At 41.7% G+C, this 24633-nt stretch overlaps 1 protein-coding gene across 3 annotated transcripts in view; it reads left to right on the top strand.

The window, feature by feature from the left end:
• CAMK1D (calcium/calmodulin dependent protein kinase ID) overlaps positions 1-24633 on the top strand; it is a 217813-nt gene that overhangs the window by 79513 nt on the left and 113667 nt on the right. For all 3 annotated transcript variants that reach the window (XM_027639744.1, XM_027639743.1, XM_027639742.1), the window contains exon 2: positions 13698-13829. In XM_027639744.1, coding sequence (XP_027495545.1) covers positions 13698-13829 — 132 coding nt within the window. The remainder of the gene's footprint in view (positions 1-13697; positions 13830-24633) is intronic.

Below are 24633 nucleotides of genomic sequence, written 5' to 3'. Positions count from 1 at the left end.
CTTCATTATAGTTTTTACTGACTGTCAGTTTTACTTATCTGGAGCTCTCTATAACTCCTGAATTATTCCTTTGAATTCCTTTTTAAAAGTTACGCCAGGTTAACCACCTTCTAATTTTTGGGTGCCTATAAACTTTAAGGGGGCAACTCCAGTCTATGTTTAGAGTTCCAGTAATTTCATGCTGATGTTCCCATAGAATGGGGTAGTCCAGGCTATAACCCTTTCTACCAACCTTGTAAAGAAGGTTTCCAAAGTAAGAACCTCCCCAAACCTCCCTACAATGAGCACAAATGCAAAAAAAAAAAGTATTTTTTTGCTATAGTCATCACATGGGTTTATTCATGCTGCTTCTATACTTGGTTGCTTCCTGGTCCATCAGTGGTTTGACACGTGTCTGGCTTCTGATATGTGCAAAATAGTCTTACTGACTTCCCTGCCTGGTGCAACTGTTCTTCAGATGCTTTCCCTTGCCCTTTGAAGTTTCGTATTTTAGCCACTAGAACTTAAAATCCATTTTTGTTCCCTCATTTGGACACAAAACTTATGATTTTGAGGATGCTGTCTTGCTTCTCATATTTTCTCTTGCTCAGCTGCCTGGCCTGCCAGACTTCTCTGATTTTGGAGTTATACCTGGGATATATATTTACTCTGTGTTTCAAACACTGATGTTTTTAAACAGTGCTTGTGCCTCCTGCAAGTTTTCACTCTCCTGGTTCTGTCTCCCAGGACATTCTCACTTCTTGTTTAACAACTTTGCTAATTTTTTATAATTATTCTTTCAAAATTAAACATGACACTGAAGATTTAGTACAGTGTAAGAGGTTATACATCCTTTCCTAAGAATTCTGGTTTTGTCTCATGTATATCCTACTGTAGGTTGAGAGTTTCTTGCCATGAAGAGTGAAGGGGAATCCCGTTCTTGCAGACTCCTTTTGCTGATTGTTTCTAGCCCCACTCTCTAGTACTGGTTTAAAACCCATTCACTATATTTGTGATTAAAACCCATTATGTGACATGGGAAAACAGCTGGTTACTTAACGTGTTTAAAATGTGTTTCACTAGAGATTTATGGAAAGAAATTATAGAGCATCACATTTAAAATGAACAAAGAAGAACACTCTCATATGATTTGTTCTTAGTGGAGCTTAATTCCACAGGTGACTGAAATTTAAAGTGTAAATGGGTTGGAGAAAATGAATTACACAGATTACTAGACAAGTACCTGAATTACTCAGATTACTAGATGACAAGTACCTAAAACACGATGGGTCAGTGCAACTGTGTCTTGAATAGAGATCCCTTTTCTACATCACTGACTGCTGGAGGCTGGAGAGATAAACAGGGTGAGAGGAAGTCATATACTACTTAAGGTTTGTTTCTTAATGCTCTTTCTTTAAATAACTGTTAATGGCTATTACTAAAGAAAGGACCCTGGGTTGGGGAAACCCTGTTGCTTCTGTTAAGCCTTCTTTGCTTTCTTCATGTCTTCCTTTAACCAGGTAAAAAGGATACGCTTCATGAACACACCACGTGAGTTTACATTTCAGGAACCTAAAGTCTCTATTTGTTTGGAATGAGTTTTCCTTAATCTAGAAATGGAAACATTTTAATGGGAAAAGAGCTTTGTTTCAAAAAGAGCATAAAGTTTCAAATAAAATTAGATTCTTTACCCTTTGCAGAAAGCAAAACTGTTTACTCCAATGAAATACTATGTTTTTTTTGCTACTCTAACAGTTCTACATACATCCTTTTAACCTGTCATGTTTTAATGGACTCAAAGGTTATTTCTTCATGGTGAACCTCCCCATCTGATCATGGTGGGGAGAGATGCTGTCTCATTTTGATCTATTCCTAAATCCCAGGGATCAAATTATGCACTTGCTGTCAGCATCAAGTGTCCAACTCATCCTCCCCTCCAAGCCCTTTCAATGACAATAAATGGAAGCTCCGAAAAAAGCCAGGTTTCTGGAATTTTTTTTAGCTTTTCTTCTTTAATCCACTTTTAACCTGTTCTGAATACTCTGCAGCCCATCTCTTCTGTGGGCTGGTGTACCAACCACAGCACATCTGTACCACACACAACCTGTGGCAGCTTTTACCAGCTGGACCATGCACAGCTTGGCTCCTCAGCTCACTGCCAGTGGCCTGTTGTTTGCAGTATTTTTGGGAACTGACTCTCAGATAACCTTCACAGTGCATTGGAAGAGATTCCTGCAATCCTGCTGTTCCTTGTCTCTCTGCCAGTGTTCTCCTACAATCCTTTTGGGGTGCTTTAAGCTTCTGGGGTACATGTCACCTGGGAGGATATTATGCTACTTCCTTTTTGTTCGTGAAATTACGCAACAGCTTCCAAAGAAACACAGGAATTATTGCTGTCAGGTTTGAAGAGCTGCGTTCCCCTCTTCCCACCCTCATAACTCGTGGGGCATGTAGCAGTGCCTCTCATCACTGCTTCCCAGGCCTGGGTTGGGTTATCTAGACCCACATGGAGGCTGAGAAGCACAGTGGTGGCAATGTCAGTGTGTGTGTAGCATGTCAACCCAAGATGGAAATCAGTTCTGAGAAATTTCATTTTTTAAGGTAGGCAGGGCACGTGGCAGTCATCTCCTAGGAAACTCGGCATTGTATTATGAGACTATAATGTACTGTGATTACATTTCAGACAAAGGGAATCGGCGTGGCTGTCAGGTTGTTTCTGGTGAAGTTTTCCAACACAGAAGGACATCCCTTATGCAGCAGTTGGCTTTGGTTGGTGTTCATGAGCTGGTTGAGGCACTGAGATGGTTGCCCCTGTGCTGTTGCTGACTGGAGAATGGGAGGTGAAGACTGAGGCATGAGTAGCCTGGCTCTGCCATGTGTTTTACTATGTGCTGGAGCTGTGGGCAGTTGAGAGTCTATCATGGCTCTGGTGAGTTAGATGAAGCTCAGTAGCAGAAGCTTGCCCAGGCAGATCTGGAGGTCTTCACTCTTCATCTCCTCAACAGCAGAGTTGGTAAATACATAAGTGATTCTTTTCTGTGTAGACTAAACCACTTGCTATTGAACTAGGAATCTGAAGACTTTTTATGGATAATGTGACAGAGATACTGATGTTTGTCTCACTGCTGATGTCTTCCATGGACCTTCTCAATGACCAGTTGCTTCCATGGACCAGACTGAACTCTTTGGGCAGGGAGATCTGTCCTCCATTCAGATGAAATACAGGAAACACCAGCACATTTTCTCTGCTGTAATTCTCTAACATGCTCAGCTGCTTTCATGCAGATCTGTGATGCTGAAAGGACTCGTTCCCTCATAATTCTGTCTTCTACCATTATATGGGAAAGGCAGCAGAAGGCAGGGATGACTCCTATCCCCAGAGGACAGGGTTGCTGCATGGGTCACTGACCTCTGTTGTTAAAAGCATGGGATAAACCCAGAGGATTACTGTTGCCAGGCCTTGTAGGTTTCCTCCTTCATCCAAATAAATGCCTGGGCTGGGCATGGTTTGGATGGAAGCTGATGCAACTTCTGATTCCTCACATCTCCTGGGGAGTTTCATTTTGGCCAATTACTGTATAACTCTGTGACATCAATGAATGTCCCTTCAGAGCAGTGTGGAGGCTCAAGACAATGAGTTCATGGGAGGAGAGTTGTGCTGGTGCTGAATCTGTTCTGCAATTAACTTCAGTAGTCTCAACACAGCACCTTAAATATGGAGCAACACAGAAATTCCTCATCAACAGAAGCTGAAAGGAAAACCCTTTTTGCAATGACTTTTTTGAGTGAGAACGACTGAGGCTTGCACATGTGGATAGTGTGTGGCAATTCTTTTTGCAGAAGTATCTGTGAGTTTCAAAGTCCCTCATAACTTTGTGTGCAGTTACGCTGAAACAAGCTTTGCCAGCATGGTTTACTATCAAGCTTACCAGTTGCTAGGCAAATAAGTTTGCTAAGGTTTCTTATGTACCTCAGCTCAGATATGAAGCTGCATGCGGACACGTGAGTGAAGAGGCTGGAGAGTACAAAAGCAAATACTCTTCTAGTATTTTGAGAGGTAGCCATTGAAAGTAAGACTGCAGATGGAGCTCTGTATATCCTGCAGTGCCTTTTCCTACCAGAGCTAAGTTCTGAGCTGCAAAGTAATTTATATTCCATCGTACTGAATTGTTTCTCTCTCTTTCTTATTTTTTTTTTTTTTTAGTTCTAAACTATGACTTGGAGTGGGCAAAGATAAAAAATACACGTAATTTGTAGTCCAGATATTTAAGATGAATATGCAGAACTGGCTGTCTGGCTGAGACAACAGGATGCTAACAAGCCAATTAGAGTTTCACAGAGGCACAGAAGGGCTCTTACACAATGGGAGTTGTTCAGCTGTGCTTGTGACAGCTCTGGACCCTGTGGCCTCCTCTTTTGGTGGCTGCTCATCACATTCATGGAAGTGCTTCCTGACTAGTGCTGTACATCTGGTCTAAAGGATTAAACTGGAAAAGGCGGATCCTAGGAGATGTGCCTTGATTTCATGGTCTGGTTATTTAATCTAAATTTGTTCTTAGAATAGGCAGGAACTGTACTGTGATCATCCACACTAATGTCTGGGCATCTCAGATAGTCTCTTTGACCAGAGTCATGCAGCAAATGGAATGGAGAATTTTTGATTGACAGGGTTTAAGGATCCTACAGAGTCATAGTGGGCTGTCCTCAATATATTTTTGGATGTGATGTAAGCATCTGTTGGAGATGCTTCTCAGAGTACAACAGGAATGGACGCTTCTAGATCATGCAAAGCTCCCAGCTTTTAAGTAATTACATAAGAAAAATCACAGAATTGTTAAGGTGGGAAAAGACCTCTAAGGTCATTGAGTCCAACCATTAACCTAATGCTGCCATTCTCACCACTAAACGATGTCCCCCGGTGTCATATTGATTCATTTAGTTCCTGTTACTCAAGTCTCTCATCTGTAGTGTAGCCAGAACAGCTCATGAAAGATGGGGTTGGTGTTTGAAAGTCACAGGTCAAGTGATACAATTCTTTGCCTGTCACCACTGAGGAAGAAGACTACCAGCACTGATACTGTGGCTTTATTTTATAGAGATATAAATGCCATCCAAATGAATGAGGTGCTGTGCAGACTTTTGCAACTTGGATCTGTGGAGGTCCAGACACCTTCAGACAAAAATTCCTGGCTAAATGAAAATTTGCCATGATTTAGACACAACTGCAAAACTATTTAACATTTAGGCAGGGGCTAGTTCCGTCTTCATTAAAGAACTCTTTAGAAGGAACATAAAAATTGTTCCAGGCAAAATCTTGGAGAATGCCACGGTGTGCCAGATCTTTTCTTAAGTTTCCATGTGGAAGAAGAAGAAGAAACATGCTTTTTCAAATTGGTGTAATCTGCTTTATACGTCCAGATAAGATCTCCAGAAATAATAGACCTGCATTTATCAGTGTCAGAATAGGGAAATGCTTTGAAAAAAAATAATTATGGAGATCACTTCTGCCTCAAGAAAGGTTTGAGGTCATTATTAGAAGAAAAAAAGGTTATTTTCTTGTGAGAATGCTGCCATCAGATAAACCCTGGGAGACAATGAGCTCCTTTTGACTTAAAAAATGAAAGCGGAAAAAAGGTGCTTAAATATTCACTTTGGAAAGAAAGTGATCATCAGTGGAGAGAAAAAACCTGCTTAACATCTCATTTGTCAAGTATATAATGGAAGGAAGTTCTCAGCACAGAGAACTGCAGTTTTGCTTTTAATTCTGTATAGCTCTACTGTGACTGCCACAGACAATGTAATATAAATGTAATAGGCTTCTAAAGACAATACTTCCCTTTCTGATAGGGGTCAGGATTAATCAGAAAGGAGCAAACAGTTCAGGAAAGAAGAGGATCACAATAACAAACATGACTGGGGATCTGAGCTGGGCCAGTTTCCCTTTTTAGCATCCATGCATCACTGTCTCAGAACAGACTGCATAGCATCCTATTAAATTAGCATACATCAGGCAGCTAAAACAAATTAGTGCATCTCAGAAGGGGAAGAGGTTCTTCAGAAGCTTTCCTTTTTGGCTTAATTTCTGTGCTTTGTGTGGTTCATTCATCTTTGAATCCAAGTTTTATGGCATTGAAGCCCGTGTGCCTCATTCTGCTCTGCATATGATGGCTTTTCTTGCCTGGTAGTCTCCTTGATCATGTGCTTTGGTGCCTGGAGTGTGTGTTGGAGTGTCCCAAGCACCGTGGGAATTCCCATCCGCGTGGCTGGGAGCCATCCCAGCAGTGCTCTGCTCTCCTGCCTGCATTACAACACAGGTCTCAAATTGGCATTTCCCTACTGGCCCTTAAAGCTGGAGCTGAGCTGGCTCGTGGTGGTGGGCAGGGAGAGGTGTTCAGGGTGCAAGGGAGCAGTGCCTTTGCTCATGCCTCTCAGCATCATGTTTGAAGGAAGGGAAGGGAGTTCCTCAGTGATAAGGCATGCTAGGGGTGTGTGCCATGCCCTGCTGTGACCTTGAAATTCATACTGGAGTAAACTAATTTCAACTACAGAATGGTTTAAATAGCTTCCAGCAATTTTTCCTTGAATGAAAATGACTGTTGCTCATTAAGGATGTGGTTGTGTTCTGATGAAGGTGGTCCAGGGGAAGAGGCAGAGTTGAGGAGGAAACCACCTTGACTATATTGTTATAAATTCATGCTTTAAGATGTGCTACTTTTTTGTTGTTTTCTGACTTCATAGAAGTATCTCTCCTCTGAGTAGCTTTCCTTTAAGTAGCTGACATGGAGTTCCAATCTTAATTCTAGTTCTTTTGATGGGGTCTTTTTTTTTGTTGTTGTTGTTTTCTTTCCTCCCCCTGAGATTATAAAATACTGAGCAGCTAAACCGAAATAAATTATGAGCCTCAAATTGTCATTAAAATTCTTGCAGCTGACTCTGGTGACAAAAACTGTCAAAACACTAAGCTGTTGTAATTGTAGATAATAGTTCCCAAGGAAATGGAAGTTAAATCCAAACAAATAGAAAAACTTTCAGAGACTGAAAGCTTTGTGCTGCTCATTCTCTCTCAACAAGTCACCCTGCAATGGTGGGAGGAAACCAAATTCGTTTATAAGGAGGGGAGAGAAGAAGCTCTACCTGCAGCATGATATCGTGGGGTGTCTCTGTAATGGTCATGGTTATAAATCCCAGCAGAGATTTTGGTACTGCTGTGGTTACTTTGTCCCAAAAATTGTGTTAAAGGGGGAGCAACAAAGTGACTGGAAAGATGAGTCTGGAGTTGGGGATGTGCTGCCCATTCCTCGGCACGGTGACTCCCAGAGTCCTCTCACATTGTGGGGAAGTGTGTGGTCATTGAAGGACCCCAGTGGTTTTAATGTAACCTCACTTGGACAAAATGCTGAGGGTATTGCCATGGGGCAGTGGCTCAGGGCAGAGAGAGACATGTCAGTGCTCCAGAAAGAAGCTCCTTGCTACAGGAACACCCAGAAAAGGGTACTTTTCCCCCTTGCCATCATTTGAGTGTCCATCAGGCTACAGCAACAGCATTTTGGCACAGTGGGAAGTGCTGTTTATCATCAGTAATAGGGTAATAGTAGCCCCACCCCCAGGCATCAGGCATCTCCATGGGGTCATCCCTTTGGGTGGTGATCAGGATCAGCCCTGGAGAGGGGAACCAGGGTCAGACACAGCCCAGGGCAGGGCTGTGTGGTGAGCAGACACTCACTGGGCCCCAAGGTAGGAAACAGCATTTCCAATTGTGGCTGGGTGGCTTAGTGGAAGTTAAATGAGTAGTGAGGCTAAAAATACCAGTGTTAATACAGTGATCCCAGTTGCTGTGCTCTTGCCCAGGCAGGGAAAGCATTGCCATAGAAGGGGCTGCAGGGCTGGAACTGTGTGTTTGATGAATGAAAATAGCTAGAAAAAGCATTTGTGCTCTGAAGAATGGATGGCTGCAACCAGATTAGTCACCGTGGTTTTTTTCCCATAAATTTATATCCAGTTCTTGGGAATGTGTAGGGATATCTGGGTTCTGTACCATGTGTGACAGTCCTCAAACCCTTTTCCTTTCCTCCTGGCTCTCTAAAAGCACTCTTCACACTTTGATTTTGTTAAATTTCCACTCAGACATCACTGAGCTATTGAAAATTACATTGTAAATTCATTTCCATGCAGCTATTGCCAATACAATATTGTCATTGATGGATGTGATTTTGGAATGAAAAACTTTATTTTCAGCTTTAGTTTGGGTTTTTGCTGGGTTGTGCCTGGATCATGTGTGAGGATAGTGAGGAGGTGTGTACAGAAACAACTGAGTAGAAAATTAAAAAAAAAAAAAAAATAGCCTGAGCTCATCCCACAGATCTGAAAATGAAATTGAAGATTTTTTTTTTTCTTACATACTTGCCTCTGTTTGTGGTGCAGTGCAAAGTCACCTTTCTCTGTGGAGTCAAGGAGCAGAATTTGAGTGTGGTTGCCAAAGCTTCACTACGAAAATTACCTTTAATTTTGTTGGTCTCGCTTTTACTCAGTCTCCTGTCTCAGGATGATCTTCACGGTGGACTTGGTATATTTTTCAGATGATGAGTGTTCACTACTTTTTTTTCCATGGTTTGGCTGGGGCAAAGTACACATGGAAAGCCAACTGTATCCTAATTAAGAACGTTAGCTATGTGTGGCCTGAAGATGTGAAATCTGTTTCCTGGCTATGTCTGTTGATTTAGTGTGACAGAACACCTGCTAATGCAGTGGAAAACTGCTCAACATGGAAGTCGAATGGGAAAAATGAAGTTTTGTCCCCCCCATCAACTCTTCATCTTCATTTTGTCAGTATTTTTGTGACAGCAATTTTTTTGTTGAATGAGAACAGATTTGCTGTCACAGTATGTGCTGTCCATTGTATTTCAGTGTTCATACTAAACTGTAGTTCAAACAGAAGAAGGAGAAAGTTATTTGTTCTTTATTTTGCTTTGGTCTGCTGGATAGCCTAGCCTTGCTGCCATTGCTTTCTCATAGAAAAGCCAGTCTGTTTGAGTATGAATCCCATTCATATTCCAGTGTTAATCTTGAAATTCTAATTTTTAAATCTAGATCAAGTAACTGAATGAGAAATAATTTAAATTAACTGAAACTATAAAAGATTGTCATCCCATAGGATACTGCATGGTCCAGGTGTGTGCAAAGGGGTGAGAAGTCAGAACATCTTAAGTACCCTCTAGAACTGGCCATTATCTCAATGTCACCCATCAAGTCCTTTAACCTCTTTTATTTCTTGCATTGTTCCTAATTCATATAGAAATTATCTAAATCATAAAATTATTCCATGGCTTAATTAGAAGTGTGAAAAGAGTAGTTCCTCTGGGGTAAATGATAATATGGTCAAAGCTTTCAGAAATAGGTTGTTGCCGCACAAGTATTTTGGCAGCTAAAGGTGGTTTCATTTTGCAGAAGTTTCTCATTTACCCATTTCCACCACTGTCCTACTTCCTCAAAACCATGATACTTTTTTATTTGTTTACTATAATCTCCAGGCAGGACAAGGAAAGTTCCTGAAGGATCTTGAAGCCCTTCAGAGAAGCAAAGAATGGGTCCCTGGACGTGTTGGAAAGGTTGCAATTATGTCTTTTCCATCTGAAAGGAATGGGACATCCCAACCGTTGCAGACACCTTTAAAATCATAAGTTTTAATCAATTAACCTCTTTCCCCTATTTAAAAAAATCATAAATCTACATGAGATTGTGAAAATACTTTTTGGTCCATATTTTTGGGGAGGAAGAGAATAAAACTCCCCCCAAAATTTTCACAGAGAAACACCTTCCTTGGTATTTCACAGAATCAAAAAATCCTCGTTTACTTGTGTCCTTCACAGAAATCCTGTTTTTCCATGCATGACATTTTGGATAAAACCTCATGATTCAAAATGCAAGATTGACCAAGAAGGTTTATGAATCTCTTTTAGGCTCAGCGTGATGACAATGGAAATACAGGCATATGGGTCAGTTCTTGGGAACGTCACATCATTATAAACACCATGTGGTACTTGCTAGGAGAGGTGGGGTTTTAATCCAGGGCCCTCTCTGAGCTGCAGACCTGTAGCATTCTGGTTGCCCAACATCTCCTATATTATGGTTTTTTTCCTTTTTATTGTGTAACACTGTTTGATGATGCTTAATGGAAGCCATGCCCTTGAAACAAAAAGTCCTGTCACATTGATCATGTAAAATGCAATATTTTCAGAACCCAAACCTCTTTACAGAATTTTGTGCATAATTAATTTTTAACCCTCAATAAAGAATTGTAATAAATTCTTGGAGATAAACAGATTCCTTCATTAATGATGATTTTAAAGGCCATAATAATTCTTTTTAAGGAAAAAAGTTTCTTCTTTAGCAAGCCTGCCATGCTGGTAGTTCTGAGGAACTTTTTTGTGGAGGTGGGGAATTTGCTGTAGGATACATTGCAGTTAGCAAGAAAACAAGCAGCCTTGTCTTTCTGACTTTCTCTGTTATTTATCTATTCATATGTGAGCCAAGAGGGGTTTAGTGGAGGCTGGACTGAGCCATTAAGGGTGGATGAATTCAGCTGCAAGTTCGAAATGATAGTAATTGCTTGCCCATCTATTCGGTTGACCCTTTCCTGACTCCAGCAGACTCCGAGAGTGTCTTTGCTGCCTTTCCCCTGCTGATGCTCCCTCCTACCATTTCTTTCTTCTTGCCTTATGCATCTGATTCTCTCTTTAACACTTTGATCCCTGTCTGCATCTGTTCCCTCCCTTCTCTTTCCTTCCAGCACTTCACTTTATTTTGTGCATTGATTTGTTGCTTTGCCCTGCTCCCTCACTCCGTGAACACAGGAGTATTAACAGTGCTCAGGATAGTGCAGACTAAGTCACATCTGCCTCCTCAAATCACCCTCCTACCTTCCTGGCAGATCCACCCCAGTTCTCCCCCTACATTGCCCGGGGGCTCTTCCCAGCACCAGCAATTTTATGCCATGGCCTCATACAAAAATCAATGTAAAATAGTGTCCTGTCAGTGCCCAGGGTTGACACGTGAGCAAACATTTTAGCTGAGCTTCAGCTTATTTCATGCTTTAATGAGAAAGGTTGTTAAGGAGATATGGCATTGGGTTTTATGGGTATCTCAGAGCTTCCCAAAAAAATTTCATTTAAATTCACAGAGGCTTTTTCCAGCCCATGAAACCCATGTCTGTCCTGGTAAGCAAAGAAAGAAATCCAGCAAAATGATGAAGCCAGCTAAAATAGAGTAATTTCCCAAAGCTAGCTTTCTTACATAGAGGGGTATAAAGGGACTTCCATCATTTTGTTGTCTGAAAACAGCAATGAAATCCAGATTGAGATGGGAGCTCCCTGTGTTTTTATAATATCGTAAACACTGGGAGAGCTGTGTGATCAGTAAAGGACTGGTATGCAAATGCTGCTTCTCACAGCATTTAACTCAAGGCAAAAAGCTTGTTCAAGACACAGGTGGAGTGAAATGCAGTGTTGAAAGCTTAAGCAGATGGGACTTAAGGGGTTCATGAAATATAACTGAAACTGTGAGTTTCAGAATGCTTTGATCTTGTAACCAAAACTGGTAAGTGCTGAGAGGTCTTAGGGCTTTCCAGCAAAAGGATTTTATCGCAGTTCTGGTCTGGCTGTCCCAGGGATGAAGGTCAGGATGAAAATTTCATTTGGTAAATAAAGTTACTGGGACTGTTGATAAGAGGAAACCAAAGAACAGGTCGTTAAAAACACTTTGGGTGGTTTATTTGTGCAAGCCCTTTGGATCACTTGGGTGGATCCTAAATTGGAGCCCATGATGCTCTGATGTGCTGTGGTAGATTATACTCAAAGCAGGAAACAGTGAATCATTCTAGTACTCAGTGGCATAAATGTGGTCATAGTCTGTCCTTTTTAGTAAAAATGATGCAAAACGTTCTTGGTTCAGAGGTTCACTGCCCTGTGTAGAAAATCTGTCAAACATCTGCTGTAACAGCGTGCAAAAGTCTTTCTTCGTACATTCCTAAACTTCCTATCACTATTTCCCTATCACTGCTGGCTGCAAAAGCATTTCTGGATAAGCAAGCACTTTTTTTCCAAAGCAGCAGTCTCTTCCTTTTGCTTATCCACTTATCCACAGGCTTAATGATTCATTTGGCTCTTTTGCAACTCAGGAACCGATGGTGAGGTCACAGCCGCCTGGTTGTGTCATCGAAGTGCATGACAAAAAAGGAGGAGGCTGGCCAGGAAAGGAAATGCTTTTATTTATCCACAAACATCTAGATAAGCAGAAGTTGTGGGTAATGAAAGCCGGAGAAACTTGGTGGTAGCAAAATGAGGCTGTGATCAAACATTAAACTTTTAAGAGCAGGTTGGAGTGTGGTTGGGTTTGCTCAGCATGCTCCTGAGAATTTATCAGAGAGAGCTATGTAGGAGAACAGAATAATCTGCTGATGAGGGGAATTATAAAAGAAAGAGCATTTTTATTTTGTAGAAACAAAATATGGTTTGAGTTGGAAGGAATTTTAAAGATTTGGTACCATGCAATGGGCAATTCAATACAATACCACACCTTCCACTAGACCATATTGTTCAACCTGACCCTTCAGTTGTCATCGGGTTAGATAAGTCCTTGGACCTGATCTCTCTTGGACAAAGTGGGTGCTTCAGGAGGAGGTTTTGGTGAATAGGAACAAAAATTTACTGTTTCTTGTCAGGCCAATGCTCTCTCTTGCCCAGTACCTTGCTGCTAAACCAGTAACAATTTCCAGAATATAAGAATGTTCCTAATGTAGCACAGCAAATTCCAGAGTAGCAGTGTCTGAGTGATGCTCAAATGCTCGAAAAACTCGAAGAACCAAAAAATGTGTATGTAGCACTGACTGTAATATTTTCCTGGCCTCTTCTCAGTCAGGTCCAGATGCTTTGGAGGAAGCATTGAGAGTGCAAGAAACAATACACTGTTAGGAAATAACCTAATGAAGGAGAGGCACTGCCCACTCTTGGCAATTAGCAACTGGCTGCTGTGATGATGTTTCTTTATTTGTGTAATCCTCTCTGGGGTAACCATAGGGAGGCTGCTATTAAGGCCAACGTTTGGATTTGTGATTTAATCTAATTCTTTGGCTTTAGTGGTTACACACATCAGTTTGTGTTGTGGAATAACTCTGCATACATAGAGAAATTCTGACTCTGCTTCCCCGCCTGAGTCAGGGTTGAGCTAACATGAGGAGATGCTCTGGGCTGCCAGGGAGGACCAGAGTGGGGGCCCTGACCTCTTGTGGTGACTGAGGAACCAAGAGCACTCTTGGCAGTGGTGTATCTCAATCCTAGGGACTTTGTGCTTCTAGGTGAATTAAACCTCCAGAAATCTTGGAAAGGGGAAAAGTACATCATCCACCTAGTCAGCAGCCAGGCTGTGGTCCATGCCCCTGTGTGCAGAAATGGTACTTTCTCATTTTTAAGCTTTGCTTATATTTCTGGTGGACTATGCTTTTTTTATAAAGTTGTTGTATTTGGTAAGCCTTTAATGTTTTGTCTGAGTGTAAATGTCTGCATATGTTTGTAAAGGCAAAGAAAGATGCTCGTCATGCCATTGCTGTGATTAACAAGAGCAGCTTTCGAAAAACACCAGAACTGTATTTGATGGTTGTGTTTCAGTGAACAGCTTTCAAAGAAAAAGCACCACTTTAAACCATGGCTTTTCCTTTCTTCTTTCAGGGGTGCGTTCTCCGAAGTTGTTTTGGCTGAAGAGAGAGCAAGTGGGAAACTCTTTGCAGTCAAGTGCATTCCCAAGAAGGCACTGAAGGGAAAGGAAAGCAGCATAGAGAACGAAATTGCAGTGCTCAGAAAGTGAGTATCAGACCTTCATTGCTGCCTCTTTGCTTCAATTAGACTCTTGCATTTAAGGAGCAGGAATAGTGATTGACAAATGTGACTGATAGTTTGTTCAGCCCGTCACAGGCAGACAAGATGACCCAAGTTTAAATGGTGCTGAAAATGTTTTGAGAAATGCTCTGGTTCTCTTTTTTGTTAATGCAACCAATTGACTGCAAAGTGGGAAAGAAGAGGAGTTAGGCTGCAGTAAAGTCTTTGATGCCTTAAGAAGTCCTTATCCACTAATAATATCAGCAGTTGTGTCAAGGGCTTTGAGGAGAGTAAGAGCAGCTTATAATTTTCAAATGTATAAAACATGCTGTATGCTAACTGCTTTGAAATTATGACATGCTATGGATTGTCATAGGAGATGGTGGTAACCTGTGCCATGGAGAGGTACCTCTACCACTTCTGAAAGGAGATTTATCAGGGTTGCCCACAGTGTGAATATTTTCCTCACTGTGGCTGGAACATACGGATAAGTAAAAGGCATTTCACAATTTCTATGAATTCATTGTAGTCATTAGAGGCTTAATCCTTCCTCATTTTACGCCCTGAAGGTGGGATTCATCTCACCTGACTTGAGACATTTGGATCTGAACTCATCACTCTTGACTTTCTTCCTAGGAAATGGAGAGAGATTGGTCGCTCTAGGATTAGTTCATGTAGTTTGTTTTAAACTTCTAAAAGTACCTTAACTTCTCATTGAGTTAAAGGCAGTACAATTATATAGAACTCTATGTTGGACTGGAACATTGATTCCTGCTTCACTGCTGTCCCAAGTGGGACTTCTTGCCCCAACTTTTGGTCATGTCAAAGCTGATGGCCTATCATGTGGGCACCGTGTGACAGAATAGATCCTGAAATCTACCTGGATGAACTAAATGCTCAGACAGCCTAAGCCAAAGGAGCTGGTTCAAGGGCAGATTCAGCCACCTCAGTAGACAGAGGGGATCCTCTTAAGTGGAGGGGCATAAATGGGGCTCCAAAGAGCTACAAGTATTTGTAGCAGTTGCTTTTCCATTGCTGGGCCCACGTCAGGTCAGTACAATGTAAACCCAGTGACAAATGCAGCCTGTTGTCTTGCTGTGTAGAGTTATTGAGAACCTGTCATAAAACTCAGCCATTGCCGTCTCCATAACCAGATAATTATGACCAATAACCACAGCTTGAAAAAGTCTTTATGTGTATGGGTTTGTCCCCTGGTACTCATTTGTGGGGTATAAGAGCAGCAATATCGACATGCAGTAAGAATTGCCTTGCATCGGCCTTGAACCTAGGCTGGTAAAGCAGAGAAATCATTTAGATTATTTCTTGCTTCTTTGTTGTGAAATGTTTCTGTTCCCTGCAAACAATTTCCTGAGAAACCAGGAGGCAGCACCCAGACTTTGCTATTCCAGCTGCAATGGCAGGAGAGTGAGTAGGCGGAAAATTCCTTAATTTCATGCAATTAGATCTACTCAGTCTCTTGTCCTATGCACGTTAGGACCTTAAAAGAGATTTTTCCTTTTTTTTTTTTCCCCCAGATTCTTCTACTTAGCTGTTGCTAATACAAACTTTGCATGTCATTGCCTTTATTCTGAAAATAGACATCCTTGCTTGCAGATGCAGAATTGAATTTGTATGTGCCACCAAGGAAACGTTTAGAAAATAACAAACTAGATCTGCATACAGTTGAGGAGAGGGGCTATCAATGTGTTTCTCCGTTCAATGAATTCTCTGCTTCAAAAGCTGTCAGTAAAAATAGATTTGAGGCAGGTTGAATGGATCCTGAGCATCTGTTGCTAAGCTCCAAAGGTATCTAAGTGTCCTTGCTTTTGTTTCTGAAAGCTTAACACTGAGTGGGGAAGGCTAATTTGTCTGAGGACTGGGTGGGATGCCAGAGCTCTGGGCTGCCCTTCATAGCTGTGAGGTGGCCACAGCCTTAATGTGCCATTAAGACCATTAAGAAGAACCTCTTCTAAAGGGGATGTGCACAGAGCATACCTGGCAGGAGGAATTGGTTCCTGTGCCCTGAGAGGAAGGTGTAGAGACACAGGGGATGCAAAGCAAACATGAATGCACACGTGTTTCCCTTTCTGGTTTTGCATTATGTCTTTTGAGGGTGCTTAAACTCTGATGGGATAAAAGTCCCAAAGGACAGCCTGGCTAGCTAAAATGCAGGCAAACTGCTTGTGATCTGTCAGAGTGGGATCTCTTGTCTGACACTGGACTTTCTCCCCCTATGTTCAATCATTAGGTTTTTGTCTTCCTCCTGATAAGCTCTGTGCTTTCTGGCAGATATCTGTCAAGTGTTGTGAAAGGCAACTCTCATTGAGTTCCCCTGGTTGTGTGTCAAATGGGGGTCTGCTGGGGGATCTTGAATATACTCCCTGCAGCTGCCAACTCTTGTGTGAGCTGCTAATGCCCCTGTGTGTGGTGAGCAGGTTTTTAGGGACAGTCAGTGATTGTGCTGGCGTGTCTAAGATCAGTACACAGAAGTGCCACCTACACTTTGCATCCTCAGGCTGCGCTGGTTTGTCGCCCTGCCAGTCCTGCCAAATCATTCAGATCTGGCAGAATCAATATGGAAGAAAGTTTGAATTATGTTGTGTGTTGAGGTCATATTTTAAATAACATTTTTTAAATTCAGGATTAAAAGTCTGTGCATGGAGTACTATAGGCAGTAGACCCTGGTGATGAAAGCATGAATCCAGTGACCAAAAGCCTTGAGTCCCCTCTGTCTGCTGCTTTGCTTCTGTCACAGGAGTTATTGTCGGTCTCAGTATTTCTTGTCTGTGAAACAGCCTTTATTCAAAAGACTTTTGAATAAACAGTTTTACCTGCATTTATTTTCCTCTCCTTTCTTGTGTCAGCAGACACTGAAGAGTGGGTGTGACAGGGGAGGTTTCTGAACTGGGCTTTTAGTGTGAAAGAAGAACTTCTGTCAGTCCTTCTGTGTGTCTGAACTAAAAAGCTGTTGGAAGTATTAATCCAATACTCTGTGTAGGGGAAGGTCAGTGATCCTCATGTGAAGTACATGGAAGGTAGGAGATTTTATCTCTCTGTCTGTGGGCTCGGATGCTCTTGGTGCCAAAACAAAATGACACATTTTAGAAGCGATATTCTGCTAACAGAGGAGAGAGCTGCCAGCCAACTGATCTGCATGTTTGTGTGAGTGCCAGAGTGAATCATGCATACTCCATAATTCTGTTTTTCCAGCCATGGCCAACAAATCTGTTCTTAAAAAAGAAAAAAGGCGGAAGAGCCGTTAAGTCAATATTTACGCCTAGCAACCTTAACAGGGTTCTTCCAATATGGACTCTTTTGTGTCCCATGGAAATCCATGGCAACATTCCCCGAAGACTCGGATGGGTGGGGACGGAGTGGGAAGGAGCTCTCTGTCGAGTGCTGTGCTGGGAGAGATTGAGTCTGTAGTTAATCCAGGAGCCTGAACCTGACAAAGCATTTAAGCATGTGTCCAGTTTTAGAGAATTATTGGTTCCAGTGAAATTGGTGAGTAGGCTGAACTCACCTTGCTGAGCTCAGGCCTGAAAGAAGGCTTCAGAGCAGGGTGAGCATCCCACTGGACAGCTGTGTTTGGTACCATATCTCAGGAGAGGAGTCTTCTTAATGTCTTCAGTTAAGACATTAAGACATGGAAAACATGCTGTGGTTTAGAATCTGTTTGAGGAAGAAAATGGGATCTCTAGGACAGGACTATCACAGCTCCATTAACTACCTGGCTGTGGGGAACAACAGCACACAGACGCCTTTGTGTGACACAGACTTTTTCTGACCTGATGTGTGAGGAATTTCATAACCTGCCCTGAAAACAACTGTGTTCTGGTTTTGAGCAGAAAGAGAAATGTGATCCTTTCTATTGTTTGCTGTAGAATAGTGGAAATTTCTTCCACTTATGGTAATTGTGCAGGTGTGAACACGCTGAAAGAGGAATCATATGCTAGACAGGTTCCTGAGGGAAGTACGTGGTGTGAAGAGTTGGGCTGCAGAGAAGCAGCAATCTGAGGTTCTAGTTAAATAGAAAAAAAAGAAAAAACAATGCTTGTAAGAGTCAGAGAGAAACATGCCTGATTTGCTTGTTGGTTTTGTTCTGGGGTTTTTTTTCTTAGCTACACCATTAATTATAAGCAGAAACTCTCTCTGTTACCTTGGGTAATACCTGCACAATCATACAGACTCAGTGCTGAGTCAGAGCAAAGCAAGGGAAGGAACAATAAACTGTGTGTAGCCCTACACCCAGGTGTATTGATTGCTTAATGGTAGTAATGTGCACATGAAAGTGCCTTGTTAAGCAATACTATTTATCTAGTAAATCATACTCTGCTTTAGATAGTTTCTGCTGAACAGGGATTTTAAAAATAATTTCTAAACTACTTAGGTATCTCTTACGCTCTCCCCCTCCTCTTTACTCTCCTAGATCCTCCGGAAGAGGCACTGTTAAATTACTTATTACAAATCAGATCCATGTCTTATTGGGGTCTGAAGCTACTTTTCCTGTGAAACAGCTTGAGGGAACTGTTCCTAGCAGGTCAGCTAAAATTCTGCAGGTGTGCTTTCCGTTGTTGTTTCCTTGGAAGACAGGAGGATGGGGTGTTCATGCAGTGATTCATGCCCTGGCTCTGCCTCGCACCTTGAATACCTGCACCTACAGCCAGGAGCTGCTGCTGTAATAAGGAGCAGGGAGAGAGGAGGGGAGGCATCCTCCTGTAAAATCTGTGAGCTCAGGGCTGTACACATCACTAAGCTAAAAAAAAAGCAGCAATGAAAAGTTTTCCTAATGTGGGTGAAAGTGTGGAAGCTCCTGCTCTCTCATAAATCAAATGATGGTCAAAGGGGTACCGTGCTCCATCCTGGAAGGCAGGTGCAGTACCTGGTGTTAAAGAGGACACCCTCGATAACAAATGTGGAAGAATCACCCCTTCTCAAGATTTACATGAAGGCTAAAAGGATAATTAAATAAATCGAGCCTTTTTGCTCCTTTTCAGCAGCCCATTGACAAGATCCCTGCAAAACCTCTCTGTCCTAGATTCCTGTCTCTGTAAGGCCCCATCCCTCCGGAGCTAACCCCATAGCCTCTGGGAAGATGAATCCAAATTTAGTTTTGAAACACATTAGTTACCTCTTATTAAACTCTTCTGTGCAATTTAACTCAGAATCAAAGGCTACACTAATTCTGAATAAAATTGGCCATGCAGAAGTTTAATGTGCCCTAACATAAATTCTGCCATTTAATTAATTCAGATGAATATTCTTCAGTGACTTTCTGGGACAGGCCCATCTATTCAAGTCTTTGGGTCAAAAAATACAGCCCTTGCAGACCCGTACTCCAGTTTCCCAGTCTGGAGGCTCTTCTGGTGCCCACTGATGTTCTCCTATGGTAATTATTTTTCCATATGAGGTGACACACTGAGTACTGACATAAAAGTGATGGTAGTTAGATTGTGTAGCTGATGCACAAAAAGCTGTGGGATTGAATTTAAGGGATTAATGACTAATTACTTCTTTGCACCCCAGAAGTAAGAGCTCTTTTTACTGTCAAGAAATGGATGGAAGGGCTAGGGAAGAAAAAAAAATTTTAAAAAGCACTTGGCATCTCTGTCTGTCAGGTATCATCTGACGCTTTACTTACCCTATAGACAAAACAGGCTTTCTGCTTTTTTATTTTTTCCCCTATTTTTCCCCTTCTCTGAATAATGATGAGAAGATAGGCTGCCTCAGCAAGAATTGGAGAGACAGCTGGTTGTTATATTAAGTAATCACTTTCAGAGAAAGCTTTTATGTAGATTTACTTGTTAAAACCTGGCTTGCTCATAGCACTGCAGTTGCGCTGGAGTGACAGAAGGCTGACTCTGCTCTCCCTGTGCTGCCATGCTCCAAGCCCTGCCAGCTGCAAAACCAGGGCATCCTAAAAACCACTGGGGCTCTGAAACCCTGAGGATGACTCAGGGTGCTCAGATGTGGCCACCAGTTAGGGGGTGATACACGTTGGTACCATTAATGATGTTGATGTCAGTGATGGAAGGGTAGGGCCTTTCCAAGAATATATTTCCTGGCACCACACATGGGTATGCTTCATCACTGCCCCAAGCATCTTTTGGGCTGATCTGGATGCCTGGTGGGACCTCAGTGCCTGCCCGTGAAGCTGCCCTTACTGCTGGGCACTTCTTCAGGCATCCCTGCTAGGGAAGGAGGCAGGCTTGGAAAGGAGCCAGGATCTATAAAAATGCTTCAGGGTAGGGGGACAGTTGGGCATGCCTGGAGGCTGACATCAGCTTAAACCATGAGATCATCTCCTGGATCAAGGAGATGCAGACTGGATGAATTGCCCTTCTCCAGTTTCAAGCGAAAGGGAATATGACCCTTTATATGTGGATATGGCACAGGACAGCTCTGCCTTGGCATTAGCAGTTGGCTCCTTGTTAAGTAAATCATTCTGCTGTAAAGAATTTATCCAAGTGAAAAAAATGTGAAACCTGAAACAAAGCTGACACCATTCTTGATCACTAAGATGCTGGAAACTTTTCGGGGAAGGACTTTGCAGCCAGGACTGCCTGGATTGCATTTCATACTAGATTAGATGTAAGCAGATGTAGGGAAGCAGATCAAGGCATCTTAAAAATCCTTAAAATACATTAAATGAGAGAGAAAAAAAATCCCCTCTGAAGTTGTAAACACAAACAAAATCCTTTGTATCTTCTCTGGTCTTGCACAGTTCCATTTACATGCAGTGTGCTGGGTCTACCTTCAGGGACAGTGTGTGATGTTTCTGTGTCTGAGCCCCCTTCGTGCTCTGCATACCCAGACAGTTGTGTTCCTTCAAGGAGGTTATTGTGGGCTAAGTCATTTCACTGTAATTGCTGGGTGACAACACAGCTGTCTTCTCTTCTGGATGGTGATGGTTTACCAGATCTCCCTTGCATAACTGTTGTTCTTCAAGGTCACCCCATACCCTGACTCATCTCAAGAAATGGCATATCTGTGTTGGGAGGAGGGTGCTGGTCAGAGGGGATGGAAGCACATCGTCACTCAGTGTGCTGATTTTTAAAATAATTCTGTGTATTATGGAAGAAACAGCTGCTTTCTGAAATAGTTGTTCTAAGATGGGTTCAAGTTAGCAGAATGGCTTTGTCAGCTTTAGGCGATGTCTGCTGCTATGCCGCATAGAATCACAGTACATCCTCAGCTGGAAGGGACCCACAAGGATCACTGAGTCCAGACCCCAAGAATCACACCATGTGGCTGAGAGCATTGTCCAAACACTTCTTGAACTCTGTCAGGCCTGGTGCTGTGACCATCTCCCTGGGTACCCTGTCTTGTGCATAGCTGTAATATCACAGCCAGGGTCCTTTCAGAGCACTTAGCTGAAGAATGAGAATATATACCCTATTTCCCAGTATTTAATACTTGGTAAGATGGTTACAATTGTGTTTCAGTGGTACAAGTATCTGATTATATGTGCCATTTTCTGTTACCTAAAAGGAAAGAATTGTTAAGATGCATAAAGACTCTTTAATAAGATCTAACAGTTTGATAAATGACTCAGCTTTATATCTGGATGCATAAGGTCTGTCTTTGTTACATTCACATGTCCAAAGCTAAGAGTTACCTCATTTGCAAGTGCACACCTTTGGTAGTAGTGAAAGCATTTCCACCAGTTCTTGCAGCTCAGATCTTCAAGGATGTGTTCATGCCTAAAAGTGGCTAAGGATGTACTCCTAGGTGGCTTCGTTAGGCAAAATACTTCCTCTTCTGTTTTCTCTCCCAAGATTCTTCATAATATGGAATGCTTTGTCTGAAACTAATTTTGTTTTTCTTTTTTCCATGGAAGTAATTCTTTTCATTTGGAAGACATATGAAAGGCCATTTAACGGTCTTGTGGCATTAGCAAAGTGAAGATGTCCTTGTCTAAATATTACCGACCTATTGCATTTTGCCTGTGTTCTCTAACTTTGTCTTGAATACGAACTAGAGGAGATCAGTGTTTTGTAACAAGCTGTTGTGATGTGCTGGTGGGAACCAGCTAATTTCTAACCTCAAGATGACCATATTTTGATGATGGGTAAGGTTTCACGTGCGTAGTCCAAACACCTCAACGGATAATCCTTTGTCTTTCTTTCATGCTGTTAAAATCCATGGCAGTAACTCATAAAATACTGGAGTATCTGCATGGTGGAGTTATAATTTGTGAAACACTGCATGAAGGAGAATAAGTAAATGCAAGGTAGGAATCATCTGGCCAGCTGGAAGCATCCTCAAGGTACACAGCTGCATCTGAGCTCAAATCTCACTTGCAGTGTAAATCATCAAATATGCATTTCTAAGTAGATCAGAATGTACAGGGAGGATGAACAAGTATTCCGAAAGTGTCAGTTCAAAAAGGTAGAAACAGAAGTCTTATCAGAAATGACAGTTTTCGTGAGTATTCCTTGTCCATAGCAGTTGTTTGCTCATGGTTGCATGCTAAAGTGCTTTGTGAACACAAGTTGCTGTATTTTTGGCCTTCATTATATTAAATTAGACCAGTAATGTTGTCAGTGGGCAGGTTTTTCTCATGTAAGACACCAACAACTTATGTGTCCTGTTTTCACTTATAGAAGATGAATCACAGTTAAGTTTTGTGTCTCATTAAGGTAAAGAATCCAGGTCTCTTAAACCAGAGTTTGGTGGAAGGGGGATGGTTCTGACCACAACAAAATGGGGAAATATTTGCATTTCATCCCACTTTTAGCTGCACTGGGTTAAACCTGACAGCAGCCTCTGTGTTTGGAACATATCCAGTACATCCTGAACTCACAGCTGCATAAATTAATTGGTATTTGACCAATTAAGTCTGCAGCTGTCAACTGTGATATGTATTGTTTTTTCTTATAATGCTTACTCATACAACACTTTGTTTGTGTTCACTAGGAGTTTTGAAGGAAATTTTTTTTTTTTAAATTAAATCTATAGGTATAGATTTTATCTTTTAACGAAGATAGACCTACAAGACACTTATTTAGTCTGTGGGCTGCCCTAGTGATCAGTTTGACCAAGGAAGCAGTAATTACAACTTTATTCCAAATTAAACACTGATTATCTTTTTTAAATCAGAAATTCTAATTTTTTAATTGTGCCTTATTTTCATAAGGCATTGGCTTAATCAGAATAGATAATTTTTATACTGAATTAAGAGTGGCTGTACTAGAGGATTGTGCTTCTGCAACTATAGGACCTTAAACCTATTAATCAAGACAGGTTTCAAATTAAAGCCTGATTTTTTCCATGCTTGCATTCATGTTTCTGTGTCTCTAGCTATCAGACATCTGGCTATATTGCACAGCTCTTAACTTTCTGCAAGTGCAGAAACCTGTGAGTTAGTTTTAATACTGACAATTTGTATTAGTAAGTTGGGTATGAAATAATTTCCCTAAGGATAGGTGACAACTAGCTTTTGCTTTTACTTTGCCAGATATTTTATCAAATGAAAATTATGGAGCATTACTTTAAACAGGGATGTTTTTGCCTCCTTTATTACCCTTTTTTTTTTTTTCTCTCCAGGAGAGTAGACATGGGTGAATTCAAGTTTTCTTAGGGATAATACTAAGTGCCTCCTTTGAAGGCACTTAAAAATATAATTAGCAGAATTTATTTCTATTTCTTGAAAGTTTATTCAATAATTTTGAGAAGGGATATTAGTAGGAAGCTTTCACAAATAACCTAATATATATTATATCTCTATACTGAATCAAAACCAACTGACAAATGCATCACAGTGAACTGTGCCAGACATGCTTTTGCACACCAGCACTATCTCCTTCTGAGATTAGTCCAAGATTTCCATATATAATCCGTTTGGTTCCCACCAAATAGAATAACAACCTGCTTCAAATATCTTCATACCTTTGTGATATCTCCTGTCTTGGTTGACGCACCAGGGATTAAACTGGGACCTTTTTGGACTTACACATACATATCTTTACAGCCTCAGCTAAGCAGCCATTCCCTGCAGGCTGCTGGAATGGATTCAGGCCTTGGTGGAGTGGGCTCTCAGTGCAGTAGTTAACTCATGCTGAAATACTTCTTTGAAAAAATGCACATCGGCGTGGGGTTGTTTTTCAGCTGATGCAGCTTTTATGGGCATGTATACAGAAATGCCAGTATGCCCCTTTCTGTGCTACAGTAATACTGATGGCTGCCTGTTTTTATATTTACTACAAGTAGGTCAGTGGGAGGGAATCTGAAAATTCTTGTGAAGTTCGAAACTTTTCCTTTTGTGTTTTTTTTGTGTACATGAGAAAATTGCCATTGACTGAAGCTGCTGTGTGTCCCACAGTGTTTATGTCTTGGAGGCATCGTCCTTGCCATTTATGGTGTCCAACACACAGTTCCAAGCCATGTGGCATCAATGTGGGTAAACGAGCCCTCGTCATTAACAAATAGACATGGGTAATATGATCTAATGCTATTCTGGTCAATAGGAAAATTCAGAGTGGTTGAACTTGGTTATATGACTCCATGAGACTCCCTTGAGAATCTCACCCCAAAGCAGAAGGGGAAAGAAAGCGCGACTGAGGTCACCCATGTGGATTGCAGGGCTTTGTCTGGTGCAGTCATGCAATATGGACTCAGGGCTTTATACACAGCAGAAGTTTTGCACAGCCCCTTTTCCTCATTCCCAGTGCCTCCTGAATTACTGTATCTAGGAAAAAGGCCATAGCCCATACCTGTGCCTTCACTGTTCCAAAGGCAGTCACTCCTTCTTCATGGCCTCATAACTCGGGCTCAGCTGAGCCAACAC

The sequence above is a fragment of the Corapipo altera genome, unplaced genomic scaffold (genome assembly GCF_003945725.1).
Source record: "Corapipo altera isolate COAL_440 unplaced genomic scaffold, ASM394572v1 1b, whole genome shotgun sequence".
Lineage (NCBI taxonomy): Eukaryota > Metazoa > Chordata > Aves > Passeriformes > Pipridae > Corapipo > Corapipo altera.
This window is presented reverse-complemented; position numbering and strand designations above follow the sequence as displayed.